This window comes from Erpetoichthys calabaricus, chromosome 9 (assembly GCF_900747795.2).
Source record: "Erpetoichthys calabaricus chromosome 9, fErpCal1.3, whole genome shotgun sequence".
NCBI lineage: Eukaryota > Metazoa > Chordata > Cladistia > Polypteriformes > Polypteridae > Erpetoichthys > Erpetoichthys calabaricus.
The window spans coordinates 46,280,844-46,307,046 of NC_041402.2; the positions used below are offsets into that span (position 1 = coordinate 46,280,844).

At 39.3% G+C, this 26,203-nt stretch overlaps 1 protein-coding gene across 4 annotated transcripts in view; it reads right to left on the reverse strand.

The window, feature by feature from the left end:
* Positions 1–26,203, reverse strand: part of cnot1 (CCR4-NOT transcription complex, subunit 1) — a 190,497-nt gene that overhangs the window by 18,765 nt on the left and 145,529 nt on the right. For 2 of the 4 annotated variants that reach the window (XM_051931631.1, XM_051931630.1), the window contains exons 30-43: positions 24,787–24,917; positions 10,420–10,716; positions 9,815–9,955; positions 9,628–9,732; positions 9,165–9,284; positions 8,820–9,014; positions 8,592–8,734; positions 7,879–7,987; positions 7,511–7,680; positions 7,194–7,425; positions 6,710–6,958; positions 3,111–3,274; positions 2,795–2,912; positions 2,580–2,681 (exon numbers count right to left, since the gene is read on the reverse strand). In XM_051931631.1, coding sequence (XP_051787591.1) covers positions 2,580–2,681; positions 2,795–2,912; positions 3,111–3,274; positions 6,710–6,958; positions 7,194–7,425; positions 7,511–7,680; positions 7,879–7,987; positions 8,592–8,734; positions 8,820–9,014; positions 9,165–9,284; positions 9,628–9,732; positions 9,815–9,955; positions 10,420–10,716; positions 24,787–24,917 — 2,276 coding nt within the window. Of the gene's footprint in view, positions 1–2,579; positions 2,682–2,794; positions 2,913–3,110; positions 3,275–6,709; positions 6,959–7,193; positions 7,426–7,510; positions 7,681–7,878; positions 7,988–8,591; positions 8,735–8,819; positions 9,015–9,164; positions 9,285–9,627; positions 9,733–9,814; positions 9,956–10,419; positions 10,717–24,786; positions 24,939–26,203 lie in introns of all 4 variants that reach the window. The other 2 variants (XM_051931629.1, XM_051931628.1) reach the window with 1 other exon arrangement.

Sequence of the window (26,203 nt, forward strand, 5' to 3'; positions counted from 1 at the left end):
ATCTGATCACATCACGAATTGTGTATAAAAAAAAAAAAAAAAAAATCTATAACTGAACAGAATCTGAGGTAGTAGTAATATTTGGTTGTGGAGGTGTGGAGTCTTGGGGGAAAGCACTATGTGTGGGCTCAGGGCATCTTACTAGAGAGCTGAGTGACAGGATCAGGGTGAGGGGAGCAAATGGTAAAAGAACAAGAGATTCTATCAGAGAAGTGGCTCCTTTGATAGGTCACAGTATCAGACTCCTACCACTACTTGTAGAAACAAAACAACGAGCTACATTGAGGCTTGAATGTTTCCAAGCTACGTGGATTAAGACATGCAGGTTAGGTGGATTGGCGATTCTAAATTGTCCCTTGTGTGTGCTTGGTGTGTTTGTGTGTGTCCTGCGGTGGGTTGGCACCCTGCCTGGGATTGGTTCCTGCCTTGTGCCCTGTGTTGGCTGGGATTGGCTCCAGCAGACCCCCGTGTCCCTGTGTTCGGATTCAGCGGGTTGGAAAATGGATGAATGGATGGTCTGTACTACTGTAGGAATTTCAGAAGGCTTGAGAGACATGTTTTTCCTCTGTATCTGGTGGGGTCTGGGGGCTGAGCCACTCAGAGCCACTATGTATATGCACCATAATGTCTGTAATGATTCACTAGAAAACTCAGTTTAAAAAACAATGACATAACAGAAACATGTGTGTTCTCTTCTTTTCTGACTGTATGAGATTTTTAAGTGAAGCCGTGCCGAGTATACAATTCATGGTAAATTTTACAACAACAACTTATAACATCATCATCTTCTTTCGGCTGCTCCCATTAGGTGTTGCCACAGCAGATCATCTTCTTAAACCTTTCCTTATGCCTTCCTCTTTTCCTCTTCCCTGGCAGCTCTATCCTTAGCTCTATCCAACTCTAATCCCTGCACCCTCACCATTCCACTGACCTCCCTCTCATTTACACATATATATTCTGTCTTGTTCCTACTGACCTTCATTCCTCTCCTCTCTAGAGCATATCTCCACCTCTCCGGGGTCTCCTCAACCTGCTCCCTACTATCGCTACAGATCACAATGTCATCAGCAAACAGTCCACGGGGACTCCTGTCTAATCTCGTCTGTCAACCTGTCCATCACCATTGCAAATAAGAAAGGGCTCAGAACCGATCCCTGATGTAATCCCACCTCCACCTTGAATGCATCCATCACTCCTACCGCAGATCTCACCAATGTCACACTTCCCTCGTACAAATCCTGTACAACTCTTACGTACTTCTCTGCCATTCCCAACTTCCTCATACAATACCACAGCTCCTCTCGAGGCACCCTGTCATATGCTTTCTCCATGTCCACAGACACAATGGAACTCCTTCTGGCCTTCTCTAAACTTCTCCATCAACATCCTCAGAGCAAATAAGAACAATTTATATACAACCTATTTTTCAAAAAATTCTCACACCTTAATCAACGCTACAATTTCCCTCTCAGCACTGCAAGAATAAAGTTGACTCACCTGTGTCTTCTCACATCTAAATCCCTCTAGTCTATAGTGCCAATACAGAGCATAGAAGAGCAGAGGAACAAAGAGCAGAGTTTTTCGGTACTTGTTTACTGCCAGTATACTGCTTGTATTTGCTTTTTTTTGTTTCGACATGCTATTGTGCTAAAGATTTTGAATACACTCAGAAAAATGTCTAATTTATTTGTCTATTCAAAACTCATAACCATGGAAGGTTACTTTAGAGAGGGTACATTTTATTAAAATAATGATGTAGAGGTGAGTAAACACAAATTGTTTCAGTATACTGAACTATTAGAAGGGAATAACCTGTATAATAAAGTGGTTCCAAGACTGAATAAATCTGAGACACAAACAATATTTCACTGCTTTGTATGACAGCTCAAAATAAAAAGTCACACTTACAACTTCATAATATTAAAAACATGGATTGGCACCATTTCAAAACTCACATCACAATACAAATTGTAATCTCAAAAGAAAAATGTCTACCTATGAAATATAGAAATCTTGAAAGCAGTTGAAAAGTCAGACTTAAGCCCATCCCATAAAATGAATTTAGATGCACATCAAATCTTTTGAATTTCCAACAGTTGTATTGTGGATGATTAATCAGAAGTTAATTGGGGATTTAAATAAATCCATCTTTCGTTAACCTTTGCATCTTCAAAAGTGCACTTTTGCATAACAGTATGGTAGTGACTACAAACAACTAGAGTATGTATTTCATGCATTTAGGTGGTTACATTTTTGATATCTTAATACCAAGAGGAAAATTAATTGTTCATTCTTTTGATGAACAGGTAACCTTCATTTTTTTCCGCCAAAGTTGAAAGAACAGACCTATTTAAACTGGCAATCTTAGATGAGTCTTACAACTTGATACACCTTATTAACTTAAAAGCGTATTAGGAAATACCAAAGAAATATCAAGCTACTGGTGCAATTAAATCACCTCATGCTGAAATTATACTCATGTGTTCTATCAAGAGTTCATTTAAATGTGACTTCAGAAATTACAAACACAGATATCTAAAATTGTACATAATTATTTGACCGTAACTATATACTCTTACCTTATATAGAATTTGCATAGGTTTGTTCAGCTCAACATTCCGCAGAAACGGAGCCAAGTATTTGAAAAGATCTATTAGCAGCTGAGCATACATTGGCCAACCCTTGGAAAGAAAAGTTATGAAACAGTAAAAAGCATGAAAGGTTATGTATATTCTAAAACTGGAAAACTGCTAAACTTGAAGGCAAAACTTCTTTAAAATTCTGCTCTGCTTACCTTCTGCTGCGGTGTATGAGCCAGCATCCTAGCAATGAATATTCGATGAGAAATCAGTTCAAGCCAAGCATAAACAAAACCAGGAGCTTTTGTTGGCCTCAGAATATGGAATGTATTGCTAGTAAAAAAAAAAAAAATTACAGCAATGTAAGAATTTGTGTTACAAGTGTAGAGAAATGTGCAAAAAATAGAGAACCGCAAAATCGGTGCACATAGGTTTACATCATGCTACATCTCTTTGATGTTGACCACATGATCAAACAACTGAAATAAAAAAAAATAAATAAATAAATTTTGATGCAAAACTTGAACTCACCAAAAAGCAGTTAACGTTTGAAAGTTAATGGTTTCCAGAACATGCTCTGGTGCATTCAATTCCAAAAGCAGCATAATAAAAATTCTGTGATAAGGAAGTTGCTGAAATTCAGTTTGACGTACATCATGATCTTGAATTAGCACTCCAACAACTATACCAAGAACCTGTGTGGGGAAAATAGAATGCTAAATTTTTCTCTAGTATGTATCTGCTTGGGCATTGCCGCAGCAAATTTATTAAGAAAAGCCATTAGGAAACTGGAAAAAGCGTTATTCTAAAAACAACCACCTGAAGTCACCACCATCACAAGGTGATGCATCCATTAAGTCCATCTAAAACCATGATTTTGCCGTTTTTCACGTTAAATTCTTTACTAGGGGGCTCCGCCCCCTGCTCGATTCGCTCGCCAACCCCTGGTGTTGGGAAATGACAAAGAGCGTGATGTATGAATGAGATATAGAATAGTGTTAAGGTGTAGATGATGCAAATAGAAAGCAAACAATAAAGTGTGTGGCATAGTGTAAAGGGTTATTGGAAAAATTCTTTGTACACGCCTTTTAAGTGTAAAAGGTAATTTCAGGTCAGAACTTGTAAGGTCAATGAAGATGGTCATCGTCGTGATCAGAGTCAACTTGCCAGAGCTTAGAAAGAGTTGTGTCTCTCCAGGAAGTAATGCAATGACTTGGGTATTTATGTTTTCTACATTAATATTGTTTGGACATAATATAGCGCGTTGTGTTAAAAGGGGCATTTGGTCTAATGAGATTGCTGTTCCAAATATCTCTAACTAAGTCGTCGCAGATAAAGGCTTGAGGAATTGTACTAATATCTGGGTGAAGTTTATCTGTATTGGTTAGTGTACCATCTCCCAGATGTAATAACCAATTGTTATGATCTGGATCTCGCATGTTTTGTACTAACTATCTTTTGAAAGTAATGTCAATTGTCTGCGTATTTTAAGGTGCACTGAACAATAGCTGAGCGCATGGCATGTGGAACAATAGCTAAGCACTGTCTAAAATCTCCTCCTAATAAAAGTACCTTTCCTCCAAAGGGAATATTATTATTTATCAACGTTTGTAGAAGTTTATGAATGGTGTTGAGTAAGTGACTGGATGCCATTGTACATTCATCAATAATTAACAGTTTTGCAAGACGGATGTCATGTGCAGTGCCACTGTTCATGTTCATAGTGGATACCGATTTGTAGGATCTAATGCAGTTCATAAAGTTTTCACTTTCAGGTACATCGTTAGTTAGAAGGTTCTGTAGATATTCAGGATATGAATGTAAAGGAGGCAGTCTAATTTGACCCTTTTGACAACAACGTGTAAATTCATTACTTGTATTGTCAGTTGTTTCTTCAGGGAAGTTAAGTGAATGACAATGATTGCAAATGACATTCATTAATCCCAATGAATTTTCCTGAATAGTGGACTCATTATTGAACGCGTTGTCAGCTAACTGGCGCAAGTGTTTAGCAGGTGTCTGTCGTTGATGTCCGTGACGTGTATCTTTTGCTTGTGCCGTTTGAGAGGCGCGTTGTTGTATGTGTAGTATTTGGGACGTGTTGTTTTGGAGCTGTAATCGATTTGCCTGTGCTGTGTGAGAAGCCCGTTGTAGTCTACTGCGTGCATTGTTTGTATTGAGCCTTGCTCGTTTTTGTATGTCGGTCAGTTGAGCTCTCTCTTTTTGGAGCCTTGCCTGCTTGTTTTTCGGCATTCCAGATGCGCGGTGTAGATGTCTGCGTTTATTTATTTTGTCCCTTCGCTGCCGTTTCTGTATGTCTGAGACGGGAGGTGTTTCGTTTTGAATCCGTGCCTGTTTCGATGCAGCACTTTGAGACGCACGCTGTATGCGTCTACGTTCAGTGTGTCTGTCCATATGCGCTCGTTTCTGTTAATGTGTTAGTTGAGCTTTGCGTTTTTGGAGCCGAGACATTTTTTCTTCCGGAGGTTCAGAAGCGCGTTGTATGCGCCGCCGTGTATTTTGTTTTTTCATGCGGGTTCGTGTGTTTGGTCCCGTCACTCGAGCCGTATCGTTTTGTACATGTGATCGTGTATTTATGACTTGTTTGTTCTTCAGCGTGAGAAATATGGATAAGTAATAAGGAGGATCGCACTCACTGTTAATATGGAGCCTTTTCCGCAGTTGAACGGTTAATAGTGCTTCAGTGTAAGGAGATCCACCTATGCTGCATAGTCTGAAGGTGTTGAGATGACACATGTTTAATACGGACGGTTCCTTCAGAAATGGGGCTTTGGGTGTCACTTCTTATTGATGTTAGTGTGTTTGTGGGTCTGAATCGTCGTCTTTGTGAACGTTTCGTGTGCCATGTCCGTAGTCTGTCCCGTTTCGTGTCTAATGGGCTTTGTGTGGCGGTCACGGCTTCTTTTTTTTGGTGTGCTAGGAGCTTGTTGAATCCTCCTCTTTGTGTGCGTCCCGTTTCGTGTGCAATGGGATTCGTGCGGCGCTGTGTGCTTTGCCGGCGTCTGGGGGGGGGGGGGGGGGGGGGGGGGGGAATGTTGCTTGGAGGGGGTGGTGGGATTGGTGGGGCGCGAGCGGCTTTTTTTTTTTGTGTGTGCCAGGGACTTGTTGATTCCTCCTCTTTGTGTGTGTCCCGTCCGTTGCTTTTGGGGGGGGGGTTGGGGGTGCTGGTGCTTGTAGGTGGGTGTGGGATTTGTGGGGTGCGAGCGGCTTCTTTTTTTTGTGTGCTAGTTTCGTGTGCAATGGGTTTCGTGCGACGCTGTGTGCGTCGCCAGCGTTTGACTCCTTTTTTCTGTGCTGACTCCTTTTTTCTGTGGTCGCGGCGCCTCATTTTGCGTCTTTTGCGTCCACGGCCCATGGCCGGATGTCCCTGCGTCCATCCGGTTTAACATTCTCGGTTAGTAATATGGATTACAGGTAACTTGTATATGGTAAGAGTTGTGCTATTGATCCTTGTGGTATGGCACAAGGCTTAGGACAAAGGTCAAATGGTGGTGGAGATACTCTGGTTTTACTATATAAACAAGTTAAATAAAATGCTGCAATACAGTTCTGTTTCTTCCACAGAAATTTTATAATAAGTAAATTACATTTGATAGACAAGATGTAAAATGTGCCATCGACCACTTAACTGTTTAAATATCACTGTAGAAAAAAAGTGGAAAATAAACAAGGTATGATAACAGGACATAAAATATTCAGAGAAAAATGATTAAAACAATGCAGCTGCACTTTTGGGGGTACTTTCTAAAATTCACTTTGGGTGTCATGAGTAATCTAGCTACCTCTGAACAATTTGGAAATGGCAGAAGGCAGAAAAAGGACGAATGATGGCCCTAGAAGAACGTGACAGTGACTTAGGAGCATTTCATTTTAAATTTAATCCAATTACCTGCTGATAATGTAACACTAAATTAGCAAAAAATCACATCATCTAAAGAGACATCTAGGTTTCACTCTAGACTGGCCAGAAGCTACAAGGTGAAATCTGTAACCCAAGGGCCATCTTTATGAGAAAACCTAATGCTTAAAATTACTTAAATTCAAGGAATTAATTCCCTGCAGTTTTCAACCTTAAATGACATCAAACCATAACTGGTCTACTTGCATACCTTGTTAAGTAGATTTATTTTTGTCACAGTGTTGGTAGCTTCTCCAGAATGCTTGACTAGTAGTGCAATAAGCCTGACAAAGGCATCCAAGTTGTGGTAACATTTGGCACGGATAATAGCAACACTTGCAGCAGGGTTGTGCTGCTGCTCTGCTTGTGCACGATAACTGATTTCTACACACATTTCTGTACACAGGCGAAAAAATCGGGTTATCAGATCATCTGTTTTAAGAATTCCTTGCTGGTGCATCTACAAAAAAAAACAAAACAAAAAAAAACAAAACTTTCAACACAAGTGAAACAAAAAACAGAGTAGGCAGTTTCTTCAAATTCTTCAATGTCATTAATATCCAGCATAAAGGCTGGTCTTCTGTTAGTTTATACTGCTAGATACATTAAGATTAAAGCAGGTGCTTCCCAACACCTGCAACTTCCTATAATATTCATATTGAGTATGTAGAATATAAGTTACCAAATAAACATACCTGTCCTACAAAAGCAGAGAAAGCCTTTGTGCTATCCCTGCCAGCTGCCGCAGAATGGTACAGATTCACCCACTCTCTCAGGAGATACTCTGCCTTCTCCCTTAATCCTGGCGGGTCATCATATTCAGATGCTTGAGAGATCCCGGAGTGCATCATGAAATTGGGTCCTCCATGGGCACGATCAATCATCGCTTCATAGTTTGACCTTACTACCTCCATTAGTTGTGGAAGTCTAAAATTAAGAACATTAAAAATGATAAGATGTCATGAATGCTATACTCAGAGAATTTCCAAGATTTAAATTTCTTTCCACTTACCCTTCAGGAGCATTTGCACGCGAGTGTGCACTTGTTCTCATGAGAGTCTCAATTGTGTGGAAGAGGTCTGCTTCTGTGATATGACTAACACTTCTGTCATCAACAAGCAGCAGCTTCACCAGTTGCATGGCAAATGCCACTGCCATGTAATGTAAGCCATTCTCCATAGACTAATAATACATCAAACAATATGGACAGAAACTAAATATGAAATGTGTAGAACTTTTTCTAATATTCAAAGCAACACAAAAATGAACACAAAGTATTTAATTAATGAGGACAAAAAAGTGAAAAAGTATTATATTAGTAGTTTCATACAAAAAAAAAATATAAAACCCAGAAATGGAAGTAAACAGGATTAATCTCACCTGAGCCAAATGCAAATCGTACTGCTGCATGTTAACAAGATGATTTCTGATTAGCAGTTCTACAGCTTCAACATTGTACTTGTATTCATCACGACATTCAATCAGACACCTAAACATAAAACAAGATGCATCAAAATATTTTTCATGCATCATTAATTAGTGGGCATTTTTAAACTCTGCAGAGAACACAAATTCATTTTTTTGATAAGGCATAAGGGCTGTATCAACAGGACCCAGCTAGACACATTTTCATAACCATTTACAATTGCAAACAAACAAGGCTTAGAATAAAAATGTTTGCAACCTGCAACATAAAAGTCATTGTCAAATTACCAAATACGAATAAAATACTTTTTAAACTGACAAAAAGATCACCAAAGCACATGAGCCACTGGCAGACTGGTGACAAGATTTAAAATCCCTGAAGACTGCACTATTAAGAACCTTTGTGAACTTGGCACAAACATATGCAACTGTCCCTTGGAGAGAAATGCAACAGCTACTACGTAGTCTGAGGCAGATTTGTCAACAAGATTTTATTTCGCACTACAGCGTAACCTTAAAATGGCATGAAATGCCATAAAGGCTTAATAATAGTGCAAGTTAAATACTAAAAAGTTAAACTAGACCATGAAAAATTTACATGAATGCATATTTTAATAAGATATGCAGCATTGTTTAAGATGGGTTAAAAAAAACAAAACAAGACTGACCTAGTAATCTGTTTGTTACACCAGTGAGACCCATAGGCACGACCATCCTGCAGTGCTTTAAGTACAAGTAGGTGACATTCCCGATACCGGAGAAGCAGATCTGCATCAGCGCCACTGGTAGCATCCAACAATCCTTCTACTGCCTAAATGATGAACATTAGATTAATGGAAATCCTAAAATCCAAACTGATGACCAGACCAGAAACTGGGAATACTACTTAAAACTACCTTCTGCAGCAGTCCAAGTGCAGCAATTGCATCCCTAGAATTTCTGGCCAGCACTACAGCTTCCAACAGACTTCTAAGTGCTTGTGTTTGAGGGTTCATAGCCAATGCAGGAGGAATGGCATGCAGATGCTGCTCCAGCTCAGTAATACACTTGTCATATATCTGTGCAACATCATCTGTAGCCCAGGCTTGTTGCTGTAAAACAGGGATTTCTAAATATTTCAGTCTTTAGAGCATGAATCCTCATATAAAATAGGAAAGATATTTCCTGTTGTATTTATTAAATACAAAGCATCTGCATTAATTAACATAAGGTCTACTGCGATAGTAGTATAAAAAACATACCTTCATTGGTTGAGCAAGAAAACCAGTTGGTTGGGATAAATCATTACTAGGAAGGAATCCAGGAACATTTCGGGCAAACTCTTCATAAACAGCCAGCTGTTTAGGATCAACACCTCCAACCTTATTTTTGAGGGGTGGGGAAGGAGAAGTTAGGAGATTCTCTTAGACAAGAACATTTAACAAGTTTCCTGAAGCATACACAAGACTAATTAAGGTCTATTTGTAGCATATACATACAGCATGTGTTTAAAAAGACATGGTACAAAATTTGATAAGACAGATAATCTAAACATTAAATAAATGGGAATAATAACTAAATCCTAAAACCTTTCAGCAAATCAGTACAGTATTTCAAATTATGGCAACTTTAATCACTGCAAACACTAAATGAATACTGATGGACTAAATAACCTTGGTGATCAAGAATGCTTCTATAAAAGTACAAATTTGAATCTTGCTGTACCTTAAGTCTAATTTGCTCAGGCATGCGTTCTGCTTGATACGTTAGTACAACTGGGTCACAGTAACGGCGGCCTTCTTGTCTAGCATGCTTGCGCAACTCAAACTCCTGGTTTAAAAGAAGAAAAAAAAATGAAATTCAAATGATACTTTAAGAGTGGAATCACCTAGCAAACGGAATTGTTTCTTACAGTTGCAAGTCTTTTGTCCATTTCTGGTCCAGCTTTTTCCACTGCAGTTTTCTGAATAAAGCAACAGGCAAGCTCACAGTTGTCTTGTGCTATTTGTGCTGCTGCTTGCTCCATCATTTCTCGTTGTTGGGGAGTTGGAGCCTTACAAAAGTTAACAAAACGTCAATTATCTGATCAATACAAATTAAATGAATGAATTGAAATAATTACAGGTTTAAATTAGACATGTAAATAAAATCTCCATGCAATGCAATCATAAAATTTATAGGGTCGTGATTTTCACTTCTACAGAGTACAGTGAACTTCTTTCTTACAAATGCTAACCAACGTGTAACATGTCATAACTCTCTGGCACCATAAGTTAGTATTACTACCTTACCTTGAAACTTCTGTCTGTAGTGAATTTAAACTTAACACAAAAAACACCACTATTTTACTACCCAGGTTTTCAGGCCATGTACAGACCCCAAAATAATTATGAATATTGGGCTGCTTCAAAAGGATAGCATTTAACACTTTCATATGATAAACAAAAGATAAAGGCAATAAAACATTCAAAGTGACCACTCTGCATAACTGAACCAAGGCTGAAGAAAATTATTTACCCTGAGAGCAGAAGCAAAGCTGTTTTTTAGGTTCGTAGCAATGCTCATAAGAAGAGGTTCTCGGCAAGTAATCATTGCCATCCCAGCTGTCAAATTGCGCATCATATGATGGGCAGCAACACGCATACGAGATTCTTCTGAGTCAAGGGCAAAGTCCTTACGAACAATCTGCTCACAAGTTGTCATGGCAATTTTTATGGAACGGTCAACTACAGGATGGACAAGCTCTTGAACTGCTCTCTCTATGGCCTGTCGAACACACTGCTTGAGTTGTGGGTGAGTCTGGAATAAAGGAATCTACACAAACCAGAAACAGTTTAGCATTATTGGGGGGAAAAAAATGATAGATTATGCAAAACAAAAACTAAATTTTACTGGTAAATTAAGCTAACCAATATTTGGATATACCACACCGACAAATCAAGATTGAAAAACACTATTAGAACACAAATACAACTTGTGCAACTAAACAAGTAATTTTATTTTGCATTGATTTCAAATATGTTCACAAAAATAACAAGTGTGAAAGACCTTTGGATTCTGTTGCACAGACAATGTCAGTAAGGCTCTGCACAGTGGCTACAGGGTTTTATGCAAACTATTCTTAGTATAATCAAGTTTCTATGCCCCGTTATACAGACAATATGTCTCAATTACAGGTGCTGGTCATCCATATTACTAACCGAGAATGGTAAACCGGATGGACGCAGGGACATCCGGCCATGGGCCGTGGACGCAAAAGACGTACTGCGCAGGCGCCCCCATAAAACCCCCCTTCCAAGCAACGGAAACCGGATGGAAAGCAACGTAAAATTAGAAATGAGGCGCCCATAGCACACAGAAAAAAGGAGTCAGACGCCGGCGCCGCACAAAGCCCATGGCACACGAAACGGAACACACACAAAGAAGAGAATTGAGACCCACGACACACAAAGCCCCCCTGCAGTAACTGAAATAAGAAATGAGGCGACGCGCCCCTAGAACACCAAAAAGAAAGGAGTCAGACGCAAGCGCCACATAGCACACGAAACGCTACGCACACAAAGAAGAGGATTCAGACCCACTACAAACAAACACCCCCTCCACTAACAGAGATAAAAAAAAGTGAGGCAACGCGTCCCTAGCACACACAAAAAAAAAAGAAGTCAGACGCGAGCGCCACACAAACCCATTGGACACAAAACGGGACAGACTACGGACATAGCACACGAAACATACACAAAAAGGAGGATTCGGACCCACGACCACACTAACATAAATAAGAAATGAGACACAAAGCCCCACTAGGGTTACCACTTTTAATACAAAAAAATAAGGGACGCATACTGCAGCGGGGGCCATATCCCAGTGCCAACACTTTGCAGACTCTACTTAAAAGACCCGCCCTCCTCACTGGACAGTTAAAATGACCAATCAAACTAACGATGACATCAAGTATTACCCAATCAAAAGTAGGAAAGGAGGCATCTTCATAAAATGCGTGTGGGATGATTTGCATGAGACGCTGCTTTAAAAAAAATGATAAAAAAAATACGGGACAAAACCCGTCCCGTATTGATTCAAAACGGGACGCACAATTTCATTCTCCAATACGGGACGATTCCGTATTTTACAAGACGGGTGGCAACCCTGCCCATTACTGAACGAACCGTCCGTATTAAACATACGTCATCTCAACACATTCAAATTAGGCAGCATAGGTCGATCTCATTATACTGATCCACTATTAACCGTTTAACCACAGAAAAGGCTCCATATTAACAGTGAGTGCGATCCTCCTTATTACTTATCCATATCTCTAACGCTGAAGAACAAACAAGTAATGAATTCACGATCACAGGTACAAAACAATACGGCTCGAGTGACGGGACCAAACACACGAACCCGCATGAAAAAAAACAATACACATCGGCTACAACGCGCTTCTGAAACTCCAGAAGAAAAATGTCTCGGCTCCAAAAACGCAAAGCTCAACTAACACATTAACAGAAACGAGCGCATATGGACAGACACAATGAACGTACACGCATACAGCACGCGTCTCAGAGTGCTGCATCGAAACAGGCACGGATTCAAAACGAAACACCTCCCTTCTCAGACATACAGAAACGGCAGCGAAGGGACAAAATAAATAAACGCAGACGTCTACACCGCGCATCTGCAATGCCGGAAAACAAGCAGGCAAGGCTCCAAAAAGAGAAAGCTCAACTGACCGACATACAAAAACGAGCAAGGCTCAATACAAACAATGCACGCAGTAGACTACAACGGGCTTCTCACACAGCACAGGCAAATCGATTACAGCTCCAAAATAACACGTCCCAAATACAGTACATACAACAACGCACCTCTCAAACGGCACAAGCAAAAGATACACGTCACGGACATCAACGACAGACACCTGCTAAACACTTGCGCCAGTTAGCTGACAACGCGTTCAATAATGAGTCCACTATTCAGGAAAATTCATTGGGATTAATGAATGTCATTTGCAATCATTGTCATTCACTTAACTTCCCTGAAGAAACAACTCGCAATACAAGTAATGAATTTACACGTTGTTGTCAAAAGGGTCAAATTAGACTGCCTCCTTTACATTCATATCCTGAATATCTACAGAACCTTCTAACTAACGATGTACCTGAAAGTGAAAACTTTATGAACTGCATTACATCCTACAAATCTTTATCCACTATGAACATGAACAGTAGCACTGCACATGACATCCGTCATGCAAAACTGTTAATTATTGATGAATGTACAATGGCATCCAGTCACTTACTCAACACCATTCATAAACTTCTACAAACGTTGATGAATAATAATATTCCCTTTGGAGGAAAGGTACTTTTATTAGGAGGAGATTTTAGACAGTGCTTAGCTATCGTTCCACATGCCATGCGCTCAGCTATTGTTCAGTGCACCTTAAAATACGCAGACAATTGGCATTGCTTTCAAAAGATACAGTTAGTACAAAACATGCGATGTCCAGATCCAGAACAATAACAATTGGTTATTACATCTGGGAGATGGTACACTCACCAATACAGATAGACTTCACCCACATATTAGTACAATTCCTGAAGCCTTTATCTGCGAAGACTTAGTTACAGAGATATTTGGAACAGCAATCTCATTAGACCAAATGCCCCTTTTAACACAACGCGCTATATTATGTCCAAACAATATTAATGTGAAAAACATATATACCCAAGTCATTTCATTACTTCCTGGACAGACGCAACTCTTTCTAAGCTCTGACAAAGTTGACTCTGATCACGACGATGACCATCTTCATTGACCTTACAAGTTCTGACCTGAAATTACCTTTTACACTTAAAAGGCGTGTACAAACAAATTTTCCAATAACCCTTTACACTATGCCACACACTTTATTGTTTGCTTTCTATTTGCATCATCTACACCTTCACACTATTCTATATCTCATTCATACATCACGCTCTTTGTCATTTCCCAACACCAGGGGTTGGCGAGCGAAGCGAGCAGGGGGCGGAGCCCCCTAGTAAAATTAGAATATCATGACAAAGTTGATTTATTTCAGTAATTCCATTCAAAAAGTGAAACTTGTATATTAGATTCATTCATTACACACAGACTGATGTATTTCAAATGTTTATTTCTTTTAATGTTGATGATTATAACTGACAACTAATGAAAGTTCCAAATTCAGTATCTCGGAAAATTAGAATATTGTGAAAAGGTTCAATATTGAAGACACCTGGTGCCACACTCTAATCAGCTAATTAACTCAAAACACCTGCAAAAGCATTTAAATGGTCTCTCAGTCTAGTTCTGTAGGCTACACAATCATGGGGAAGACTGCTAACTTCACAGTTGTCCAAAAGATAACAATTGACACCTTGCACAAGGAGGGCAAGACACGAAAGGTCATTGCTAAAGAGGCTGGCTGTTCACAGAGCTCTGTGTCCAAGCACATTAATAGAGATGCGAAGGGAAGGACAAGATGTGGTAGAAAAAAAGTGTACAAGCAATAGGGATAACCGCACCCTGGAGAGGATTGTGAAACAAAACCCATTCAAAAATGTGGGGGAGATTCACAAAGAGTGGACTGCAGCTGGAGTCAGTGCTTCAAGAACCACCACACACAGACGTATGCAAGACATGGGTTTCAGCTGTCGCATTCCTTGTGTCAAGCCACTCTTGGACAAGAGACAGCGTCAGAAGCGTCTCGCCTGGGCTAAAGACAAAAAGGACTGGACTGCTGCTGAGTGGTCCAAAGTTATGTTCTCTGATGAAAGTAAACTTTGCATTTCCTTTGGAAATCAAGGTCCCAGAGTCTGGAGGAAGAGAGGTGAGGCACAGAATTCACGTTGCGTGAGGTCCAGTGTAGTTTCCACAGTCAGTGATGGTTTGGGGTGCCATGTCATCTGCTGGTGTTGGTCCATCGTGTTTTCTGAGGTCCAAGGTCAACGCAGCCGTCTACCAGGAAGTTTTAGAGCACTTCATGCTTCCTGCTGCTGACGAACTTTATGGAGATGCAGATTTCATTTTCCAACAGGACCTGGCACCTGCACACAGTGCCAAAGCTACCAGTACCTGGTTTAAGGACCATGGTACAGTAATCCCTCCTCCATCGCGGGGGTTGCGTTCCAGAGCCACCTGCGAAATAAGAAAATCCGCGAAGTAGAAACCATATGTTTATATGGTTATTTTTATATTGTCATGCTTGGGTCACAGATTTGCACAGAAACACAGGAGGTTGTAGAGAGACAGGAACGTTATTCTAACACTGCAAACAAACATTTGTCTCTTTTTCAAAAGTTTAAACTGTGCTCCATGACAAGACAGAGAGATGACAGTTCTGTCTCACAATTAAAAGAATGCAAACATATCTTCCTCTTCAAAGGAAACAGAGAGTAAAGCAAACAAATCAATAGGGCTGTTTGGCTCTTAAGTATGCGAAGCACCGCCAGTACAAAGCTGTTGAAGGGGGCAGCTCACACCCCCTCCCTCAGGAGGGTTTTGTGAAGAGGAAGATGCAATATGCCAGACCCAACAATTCAGAAGAGCTGAAGGCCACTATCAGAGCAACATGGGCTCTCATAACACCTGAGCAGTGCCACAGACTGATCGACTCCATGCCACGCCGCATTGCTGCAGTAATCCAGGCCAAAGGAGCCCCAACTAAATATTGAGTGCTGTACATGCTCATACTTTTCATGTTCATACCTTTCAGTTGGCCAATATTTCTAAAAATCCTTTTTTTGCATTGGTCTTAATTGATATTCTAATTTTCCAAGATACTGAATTTGGGACTTTCATTAGTTGTCAGTTATGATCATCAACATTAAAAGAAATAAACATTTGAAATTCATTCATTACACACAGACTGATGTATCTAATATACAAGTTTCACTTTTTGAATGGAATTACTGAAATAAATCAACTTTGTCATGATATTCTAATTTTATGACCAGCACCTGTACTACAGCTTCAAAGGTTACTATTAGGAATGAGACAATACACTTCAACGATACAATTCAAACTGTGATTTATGCGTCACGATACAATATTCCCATGATATTAAATCTTCATAAAAGAAATGTACAGTATGTTTAGTGTTGATATTTATAACTCAAAACACGGAAATAAATTCAAATCATTATGCTTATAAACACATTCTAATGTATACTATTGTAAGTTTTTTCTTTTGAATTAAAATAATCTTAAATGTGGTTAATAAACACCAAGCAGAAAGACTGAGGCACACACCAAATCAAAGTTAAACACACTGCTTGGGCTTATTTAAAATAAAGGTTGTACACTAAGTACCACCTTCATGTGGATATCACCATGGAAACACCTCATTAAAAAAAGCCAACATGAACTGGCAACTAGGCATGGTTATTCTTCACCTGTTCTTTATGGTGTGTTACTCATTCAGAATTCCCAACTGTCTTCCACTCTCATGCAGTTTCCACTGAAAATGTATCATTATCAAAGCTTTTATTCATCCTACTCTGAGAATGTTTGTCTGTACTCTTGATCCTTACCAAGCCTGTGAGGTGTATGGCAAGTAATCCTGAAGTTTATGGAATACAGAGCTTTGTGCACCTTTAAGTCATCAGTCAGGAGCACAGAAAAGAAAAAAAAGACACGAAAGAATGTAGAAGCAGTTCATGCCCAACTAATAGCAGAAGTGCTTAGAAATCTAAAGTTGACAAACTTCCAGTAAGCTAGCTAACACATCACTTGCCATTATACTAAAGCTAGCAGTTTACTGGAGTAACTAACTATGTGCAATGGTTTTGCTATTCAGTGTTCAGATATTATCTAATGTTACAGTACCTAGCTGAGAAATGGCTGAGAGTTATTTATTATTGCTATATAGACCCCAAGACCTTTACATGTTAAATTCTGCTTATGCTAGTCAAATTATGAAGTGCTCAGAGTATTGCTACATTGAGGACACATTTGTAAATTTCACCAACAAAAAGGCTGTCTTGCTTACTAGTTATTGGCTGAATAGTGGAATGGCACCATGCAAACAACTTTTTCCGTACAAAAAGAGCAATTGGCTTAGATTAACTTTAACTGGTGGTTAATTTTATTGGTAGATAACATTACTAATTTAGTTAATGCCTTATTGCAATCTGCTGACTTTGGAAAGACAAAATTAAGCTTAGATAAATTCATAAGCGTGGGTGATTAGTCACATGTTCATTTTTTTCAATATCTAAACATTCAGCATCACTTTAGCCCTGATTCGCTGCATTACAATTATTAAGCACGTTCAGTAGTAGTATTAGTAGTTTTTATTAATAAGGCATCGTGTCACAAGTGATACTATTGGCTATATCAGGTAGCAAATATTAACAGCACATGGATAACTTAGAACATTATTATTAATTAGGCCTTATTTTATAAAGGAAACAAATCAATTAGTATATAATTGCCATTAAATACCACTGAAGTCCAAACCTAAGGGTTACCCTCCAGAATGCAGCATCCCCTCCCATAGTTACCAGCTTTTCAAAACGTAACCTCATCAAGACATACTTGAGGTTATCCATGGCACAAGAACATTACCAGTTTAGCTATCATTAGCATCAACTCAGACCTTGTACAGAAGCTGTCACGTGATAACCAAATAGATCACTGCCAACAGAAAATGCAGACGTGTTGTGATATACAAAGACTGAAGAAGCTACTAATCATTCACTTTCAAGTTAAGATTTTAAAAATATTGCATTTGAAGTTAAAGATTATAGTTAAGGATTGCGATGAGTTATTATTTATGTATATATTTATTGTCATTTTAAAGCTGGTAAAAGAAATATTAATGTAATGGATTTAGGACGGGAAGGAAATTCTGCTTAAGGCCCCAGTTTGCCGGGGGTAGCACTGGGTATTACAGACTTTTTACCAACCTCTTTTGTCACATAAGCCTAACAATTAGTATAACAATGAAAACACAAAAATGCTTCTACTGATACTTCAATGATTATACAATTTAGATTAAATTATGAGTCAAATGGTTAAAAATGCATTTTTTGATTGGAAAATAATTTAACAGGTTTATGAAAAACGTGATATCGAAAGCAATACCACGATCAAAGGAACGGCCTTTAAAGAATTAGTTATAACTGTGGTGCTTTCAACATCTATATACTATAGCACATTTTCATACAACAATGTAGCTCCAAGTGCTTTACAAGATAAGGAGAAAGCAAATAACCTCCAATTAGGATGGGGGGGGGGGGGCTGGGGAGAAACACTGCAGGAGTTCCAAGGCAAAAAGACAACCCAAGCCACCACTGGGCATTCTACCTAACAAGTTTCTAAATCAATCCTTTGTTTTCATACAGGCTTCGATGACAGGAACATACACATTAGGGCTATCAGAACAAGCAATTTTAATATAAAATTAACAACTTGCTATCTTAGCATAAAGAACAGTTGTCTGTCTTGCATTAATAATTGGCACTGTGTTACTTAAGTCATGCAATGCAACATGGCTTCCTCCCTAAAACCCACTTCCAGGATCAGCCTATTCCCATGCTTCAATGATTGTATTACCATTAATAAAATGGACAGTTTTCTGCTTCTTAAACAACACTTCAGAAGGCATTTTCGCACATTTTCATTTATACTAAAAAAAAAGACTTACAAAATATTTTCACCCGTAAAAACAAGTCAAAAACACTGAATATTCTACAACATGAAAAAGTATAACAGAAGTGTATAAATACTAAAATTAAAATAGGAAATCCCTTTCACACAGCACTAGACACCAATGCTCCTGAAGAAGAAACCTGCCATCTCACAGTCTCCTGGCTGGCAATAACCCACCCCCAAAAATATAAAAGTAACCCACAATATATTACAACAAATACAATGGTAAAGACGTAGTAAAGCATGGGAGCAGAATCTCCCTTATTTATTAAAGATTAGCTTAAGTAACGGAACAAATGTTAATGGCATTATCGACTAACAAAAAACAACAATCTAGATTTAACCAATTCATACGCTACAAGCATTACACCCGCTCACAGAACAAGAGAATAATCCGCCTAACTGAAGCAGCAATACAACCAACTTATAACTAAACAGCTTTCACATGGAAAAACATGAAAACTATATACACTACATGATTCAAAAACAGCTATGGATGCAAAACGTGATATTAATCGCTATTATGAATACAGGTGAAGCGAAATACCAATTGTGAAAAGCAGTGATTGCTGCATTCCATTTAGTACTTTCACTCTTACAGAGATCAAAGTTTACCACTTACAAAGTATTTTAAACCAATCACAGAGACATTATGTAAGTGAAAGCACACTGGTGAATCAGAGGCACTCACATCAAATGACTAATTACAGGCAACCATGCTGATCAAATTCTTTAAAAGTGTTTTAAAAAGTGTTTATTTTCCAGTGTTTGGTTTACAATTTAGAACTGAATGCAGAAAATGTACTGAATAGTGATTCTGAACAAAAATGTGTGTGCAAACTGTGGCATTACTGAACTCTAGTATTTATGCAGCTATCTAAGATTCAAAGTCTAGTGTGTGAATAAAACATTAAGCAAGCAGCACTAAGTCCCAATTCCGTTAGGCCAACAACATAACATCACTTGTTTATGCTATAACCAGCAAACCCGCGATTCTCGAAAGAATCGCAAATCCAAGAATGGCAATCACTTTCTGTTCCCTCCGATACTTGGAGGGATGAAATATCATGGAGGGTGGGTGCGTCCTGGGAAAGTTCATTTAATTAAATAAACATATTTGTACTAAAGCGGTTTCTTTTTGGAGCTGTGACTCATCTGGTTCTGGTGTTTCAGAAGCGCGTTGTAGGCACCTTTGTTTATTGTTTTTATCCATGCAGTCTCTTTTTTGTTTTTCTATGGCTGTGTCGTCAGTGAGAAGTTGTTTGCTGACGGCGACGGATTCGCGCGCTGAAGTGACCATGGTGGCGGATCCCGGTATGGAGGGCTACATTACTAAACAAATGTGGTATATGCGGTGGTGTGGGCGGTTGCGTTCGGGCGGCTGTACAACCTGGCGTGCACGCTTTACCTCAGGTTTAATTTACAGGTCGCAGCCATGGTAAAGTTTTCATTTAATTAAATAAACATATTTGTACTAAAGCGGTTTCTTTGTGTGGGCGCCTTCGTTCATTGTTTTTATCCATACGGGCTCGTTTACAGGTCGTAGCCATATGGGCTCGTATTTGTATTACTAATCATTGAGCTCCTTCCATTTGGAGCCGTGACTCCTGTGCCTCTGCTGTGTCAGAAGCGCGATGTGGGCGCGTTTCTTCATTGTGTTTATCCATACAGGCTCATTTTCTATTTCCGTTAGTTGAGCTCTTTCATTGTGGAGACGTGACGTCTTTGCTTCTGGTGTGTCTGAAGCGCGTCGTAGGAGCCTCCGTGTATTGTTTTTATCCATGCAGTCTCGTCTTTGTTGTTTTGTGGCTCTGTCGTTAGGTAGAAGTCGTTTACTGTTAGGAAGCATACTCCAACTTACACACACTGACTGCTGGCACAGTGGATTAGAGCAGGTGTAGTTTACAGGTTGTGGGGTTTGGGCGCCACGCACTGACTCTGGGACCTACGGGCTCGGTTTTGCATTACAAATCGTTGAACTCTTTCCGTTATGTGATTCAAATATGCCACAAGGCCGCTGGCACAGTGGATTAGAGCAGGTTTAGTTCACAGGTTGTGTTGTTTGTGCACCACCTACTGACTCTGGGAAGCCACTGGGTTTGACTCTGAGGCGCAGTGTGCATCCGCATGGCAATCACTTTCTGTTCCCTCCGATAATTGGAGGGATGAAATATCATGGAGGGTGCGTTCTGGGAAAGTTCATTTAATTAAATAAACATTTGTACTAAAGCGGCTTCTTTTTAGAGCTGTGACTCATCTGGTTCTGGTGTTTCAGAAGCACGTTGTAGGTGCCTTCGTTTATTGTTTTCATCCATGCAGTCTCTTTTTTTGCTTTTCTATGGCTGTGTCGTCAGCGAGAAGTCGTTTGCTGACGACAGCGGATTCGCGTGCTAAAGTGACCATGGCGGCGGATCCGGTGCGGTGGTGTGGGCGGTCGCGTTCGGGCGGCTGTACAACCTGGCGTGCACGCTTTACCTCAGGTTTAGTTCACAGGTCGTAGCCATGGTAAAGTTTTCATTTAATTAAATAAACATATTTGTACTAATGCGGTTTCTTTGTGTGGGCGCCTTCGTTCATTGTTTTTATCCATACGGGCTCGTGTTTATTGTTCTGTGGCTGTGTCGTTAGGTAGAAGTCGTTTACTGTTAGGAAGCATACTCCAATTTACACACACTGACTGCTGGCACAGTGGATTAGAGCAGGTGTAGTTTACAGGTCGTGGTGTTTGGGTGCCACGCACTGACTGTGGGAACTATGGGCTCGGGTTTGTATTACAAATCGTTGAGCTCTTTCCATTTGGAGCCGTGACTCCTTTGCCTCTGCTGGCACAGTGGATTACAGCAAGTTTAGTTTACAGGTTGTGTTGTTTGGGCGCCACCTACTGACTCTGCATGCGCTTTGGTGCGTCCGCCGTGCATAAATTAAACTCATTTATAGTTTCTTTGTGCGGGCGCCTTCGTTCATTATTTTTATCCATATGGGCTCGTTTACAGGTCGTAGCCATACGGGCTCGTGTTTGTATTACTAATCATTGAGCTCCTTCCATTTGGAGCTGTGCCTCCTTTGCCTCTGCTGTGTCAGAAGCGTGTTGTGGGCGCGCTCGTTCATTGTGTTTATCCATACGGGCTCGTTTTGTATTTCCGTTAGTGCTGCTGCTTTGCAGTAAGGAGAATGTGGAAGATTGTGGGTTCGCTTCCTCCCTGTGTGGATAGCGCTTTGAGTACTGAGAAAAGTGCTATATAAATGTAATGAATTATTATTAATTATTATTGAGCTCTTTCATTGTGGAGCCGTGACGTCTTTGCTTCTGGTGTGTCTGAAGCGCGTTGTAGGAGCCTCCATGTATTGTTTTTATCCATGCGGTCTCGTCTTTGTTGTTCATGCCACACAGACTGCTGGCACAGTGGATTAGAGCAAGTTTAGTTTACAGGTTGTGTTGTTTGGGCGCCACCTACTGACTCTGGGAAGCCGCTGCGTTTGACTCTGGGGCGCCGCAACGCAGTGCGCATTTGCTTCAGTGCGTCCGCCGTGCATAAATTAAACTGTCGTTTAGTAATATAGATTTGCTTTGATTTACATTATACTCGCACCTTGTGTTTTCTTAATACAAGCAGGTGTCCAATTTAACATTCCCTTATTTAATTTTCCCCACATTTTACATTTATGAATGGGAAGTAGTGGTGATGGCAGGTTTCCCAAACATATTTTGGACAAAGAAAAGTTGTAATCATAATTTTTAGAAATTTACTGTATTACAAACACTTGGACAAATAAGTGTACTGAATCTAGTGTAGAATTAAAAAATATACACTTTTATAATCTAGCATTTAACAAATTCCCTATTTAAAAAAAAAAAAAAAAAATTCCTGTTAGATGGAAGCTTAGCTGTAGTGAGTGTACAGAATAGAGTATGAGGCTGGCAACACAAAAATACGTACAACATTGTAGTGCTCTAAAGATTAACCAGTGGCAATAAACATCAATTTTGTGGCAATCATGCACAGGACTCAAAACGTCACAAAATATCTGTTCTTTCCACATACTTGAAATAGGTTCCTTTTGTATGATGCCTCTATTTAGATGGTGTTTGTTCTCCATTGACATCTTTGCTAGCTTTTTCAATTTTGGTGTCATCTGCCCTCCATGTAAATTATCTCCACAGTATTAGTATTAGGTAAAGATCAAAAGAAGATCTTGAGCCCTAATCTAATCAACATAATGTCTTGAACCATTCCTGATAAAAGATCTGCTTCCAAGACCCACCCCTATACCCCAGAATACCATGACAAACTTCAACTAATCAAAAAGACTTTTCTTAGTAATTTGCAGTAGACAGACTCAATAGGGAAAAACTCAAACTACTAGTACAAACAAATCTAAAAAGTTAGTGTTCACTGCACTGCAATATGGAGAATGGCAGTGAAGTTACAGTTTTTAAAGCAACTTTTCAATATCATCATTGCTCATTTTACTATCTCAGTTACAGTTTCACACATTGCACACACTGCCTTAAACTAGAAGGCCTAATGGAAAAGATTATTTAGGTTGCCAGTATTACCTTCTGAGGCAACTATATTAAACAGACTATTTGCTTCAGTCCCACATTTTATTCCTTAACCTTCTGCCATCATCTCTGGCACTCAACTTGCATATCACATTACTCGTATCTAATAGCCCACCCTTTCTATTGTCCACCAGTTTTTCTTTTTCAGAGTGATAGCTTTCATCTACATACAGAAGTAACTCTAGCCTATGTTACTTGTGCATTACTTTAGCAGGAGTATGTGGACTTCTTGTATCCATCATATATGTGTGTGTACAGACACACACACCAATATAACACACTTGTTAGTTTTCAATTCAGCATAAACAAAAAGTCAAAATCTGTATCTACTTAAAAGAGATTAAAGTACAGTAATCCCTCCTCCATCGCGGGGGTTGCGTTCCAGAGCCACCCGCGAAATAAGAAAATCCGCGAAGTAGAAACCATATGTTTATATGGTTATTTTTATATTGTCATGCTTGGGTCACAGATTTGCGCAGAAACACAGGAGGTTGTAGAGAGACGGGAACGTTATTCAAACACTGCAAACAAACATTTGTCTCTTTTTCAAAAGTTTAAACTGTGCTCCATGACAAGACAGAGATGACAGTTCCGTCTCACAATTAAAAGAATGCAAACATATCTTCCTTTTCAAAGGAGTGCGTGTCAGGAGCACAGAATGTCACATACATAGAGAAAACAATCTCTGGCAAACAAATCAATAGGGCTGTTTGGCTTAAGTATGCGAAGCACCACGGCACAAAGCTGTTGAAGGCGGCAGCTCACACCCCCTCCGTCAGGAGCAGACAAAGAGAGAGAGAGAGAGAGAGAGAGAGAGAGAGAGAGAGAGAGAGAGAGAGATAGAGAGACAGAGTTTGTTTTTCAAGCAAAAATCAATACGTGCCCTTCGAGCTTTTAAGTATACGAAGCACCGTGCAGCTGCACAAAAGATAGCAAAGTGAAGATAATCTTTCAGCATTTTTAGACGAGCGTCCGTATCGTCTAGGTGTGCCCCCCTGCTCAATCCCCCTACGTCAGGATCACAGAAAGTCAGCGCAAGAGAAAGAGAAAAGTAAGCTGGGTAGCTTCTCAGCCATCTGCCAATAGCGTCCCTTGTATGAAATCAACTGGGCAAACCAACTGAGGAAGCATGTACCAGAAATTAAAAGACCCATTGTCCACAGAAACCCGCGAAGCAGCGAAAAATCCACGATATATATTTAAATATGCTTACATATAAAATCCGCGATGGAGTGAAGCCGCGAAAGGCGAAGCGCGATATAGCGAGGGATTACTGTAGCTGCAAAAATCTGCATTTACTTAGTACTTAGTAGAAACAAAGCTGTCAATTTTGATTTAAAAAAAAAACAAACATGAAATCATTTATTTTTAAAGAATAAAAAAACAGATGCAAGCCTCTGGTACACTCAGGTGGTTACTACCAGAAATACTATAAAGAACTTACTAAAAATTAATAAATAAGCCTTTTCAGAGGTATAACCAAACATAGTGTGATTATATTAAGTATACCTAAAATGTACTATACAGTATCATAATACTTGGAGTGCTTCCAATTTCATTAATAAATTACTATGAGCAACATTTTGATGAATTAAGGCACTCTTCAATTAAATCTAAAAAGAGAACTAGAAAGACATAAAACTTACATTGGGGTTGATATTGATGTGAGGAGCAAGTCCTGCTAGGGAATAGACATTGATATCATGATAACTGAACTGAGGTGTTGGTGGACCAGTGGTTGTACAAGCTGTAGTTGTAGCAGGAGTGGAAGAAGCTGCTGCAAAGGGGAGAAAGTCTCCTGTAGGTTAAAAAGGCTATTATGATTAAAACAAGTGCAAAGGAAACAAAAAGTTGCTAAGTCAAACAATAAAGTTTATCAAAACACAAAAAGCATGATCTTGGAAAAAAAAAACTCCACCCAAATATTATTAAAGGCATTAATAAATCATTATTAAAGACCCCAGCTATTAACAAGACTGTGTTAAAAATCTCAATAATATTAAATCTCGCCTTTTTTTGGTAGGTCATGAAATTTTTACTACAGCCAATGCTTTAAACATCTGTTAGTATCTATAAATGGTTTTAAGAAAATATATTTTAACTTATCCAGTTCTCTAGCTACACAGCCTTACATAACAGGCTGCTGTCAAGGCTACCACAAAGTTATAGGTACCACAGAACATCAACCTTGTACCTTAAGAATTAAGGAAAATGACTGCCCATTTGTTTAATGCATCTTTATCAAGTCAAGCAACCTGTCTTTATTGTGTAAAAATATTTAACAAAGGTTGCTTCAAACTTCAGTTTTTGCACAGAGGTTTGTTAGACTCCAGTGATAAAAAGGCAGCCACATTCACATTTGATTTTGGAATCTTCTTGTTCCAAATATGGTCAAGAAGTAATGGACTCTTGGCTCAAGTTTAAGACTCAGTTACCTTCAATCTTCACTCTACTGGAACACCACAATTACAAATGCATTTACATGAATTATCCGCATTAACAATAATAATAATTACATTTTATACATTCACAAATGCCCATTTAGCTACGAAAATCAGCAACAGTCTGTTATTTCCTAATTAACAGACTTCTAAGGATCTAGAGTCCAAGCTTGGGTGCATTTTTCCTCAAATACCTAACTTCGGCATAAAAATACTTTAACACTAGAATCACTGAAGAATGCAAAAATACTTTTAATGTCAAGCCACCTTAATTTTACTTGCACCTCCTCATCACCGAGTTAGTTGTGCACCGATAGCGCCTTTGTTTTGCAAATGTGTCAACTGGCAGGCAGGCAGTCTGCTATACCATCCCACAACCAAGGCAGCTAAAGTTTTTTTCTGGAAGCTAGATGTCTGGAATTGTATAGGAAAATATTGTATAAATTTCAAACGACGATATATTTAATTTGTGTTCTGTGTCTACAATGATCTGTGTAAATGTAGAAAGACATTTCTTGTGAAGCAAGAAATGTTTAACACAACTAAAACAGAATTTTTTCATGTTATAGTAATGACAAAATGTTGAAGTGTGTAATGTGTGAAGACTGAAGTCCAAATATCA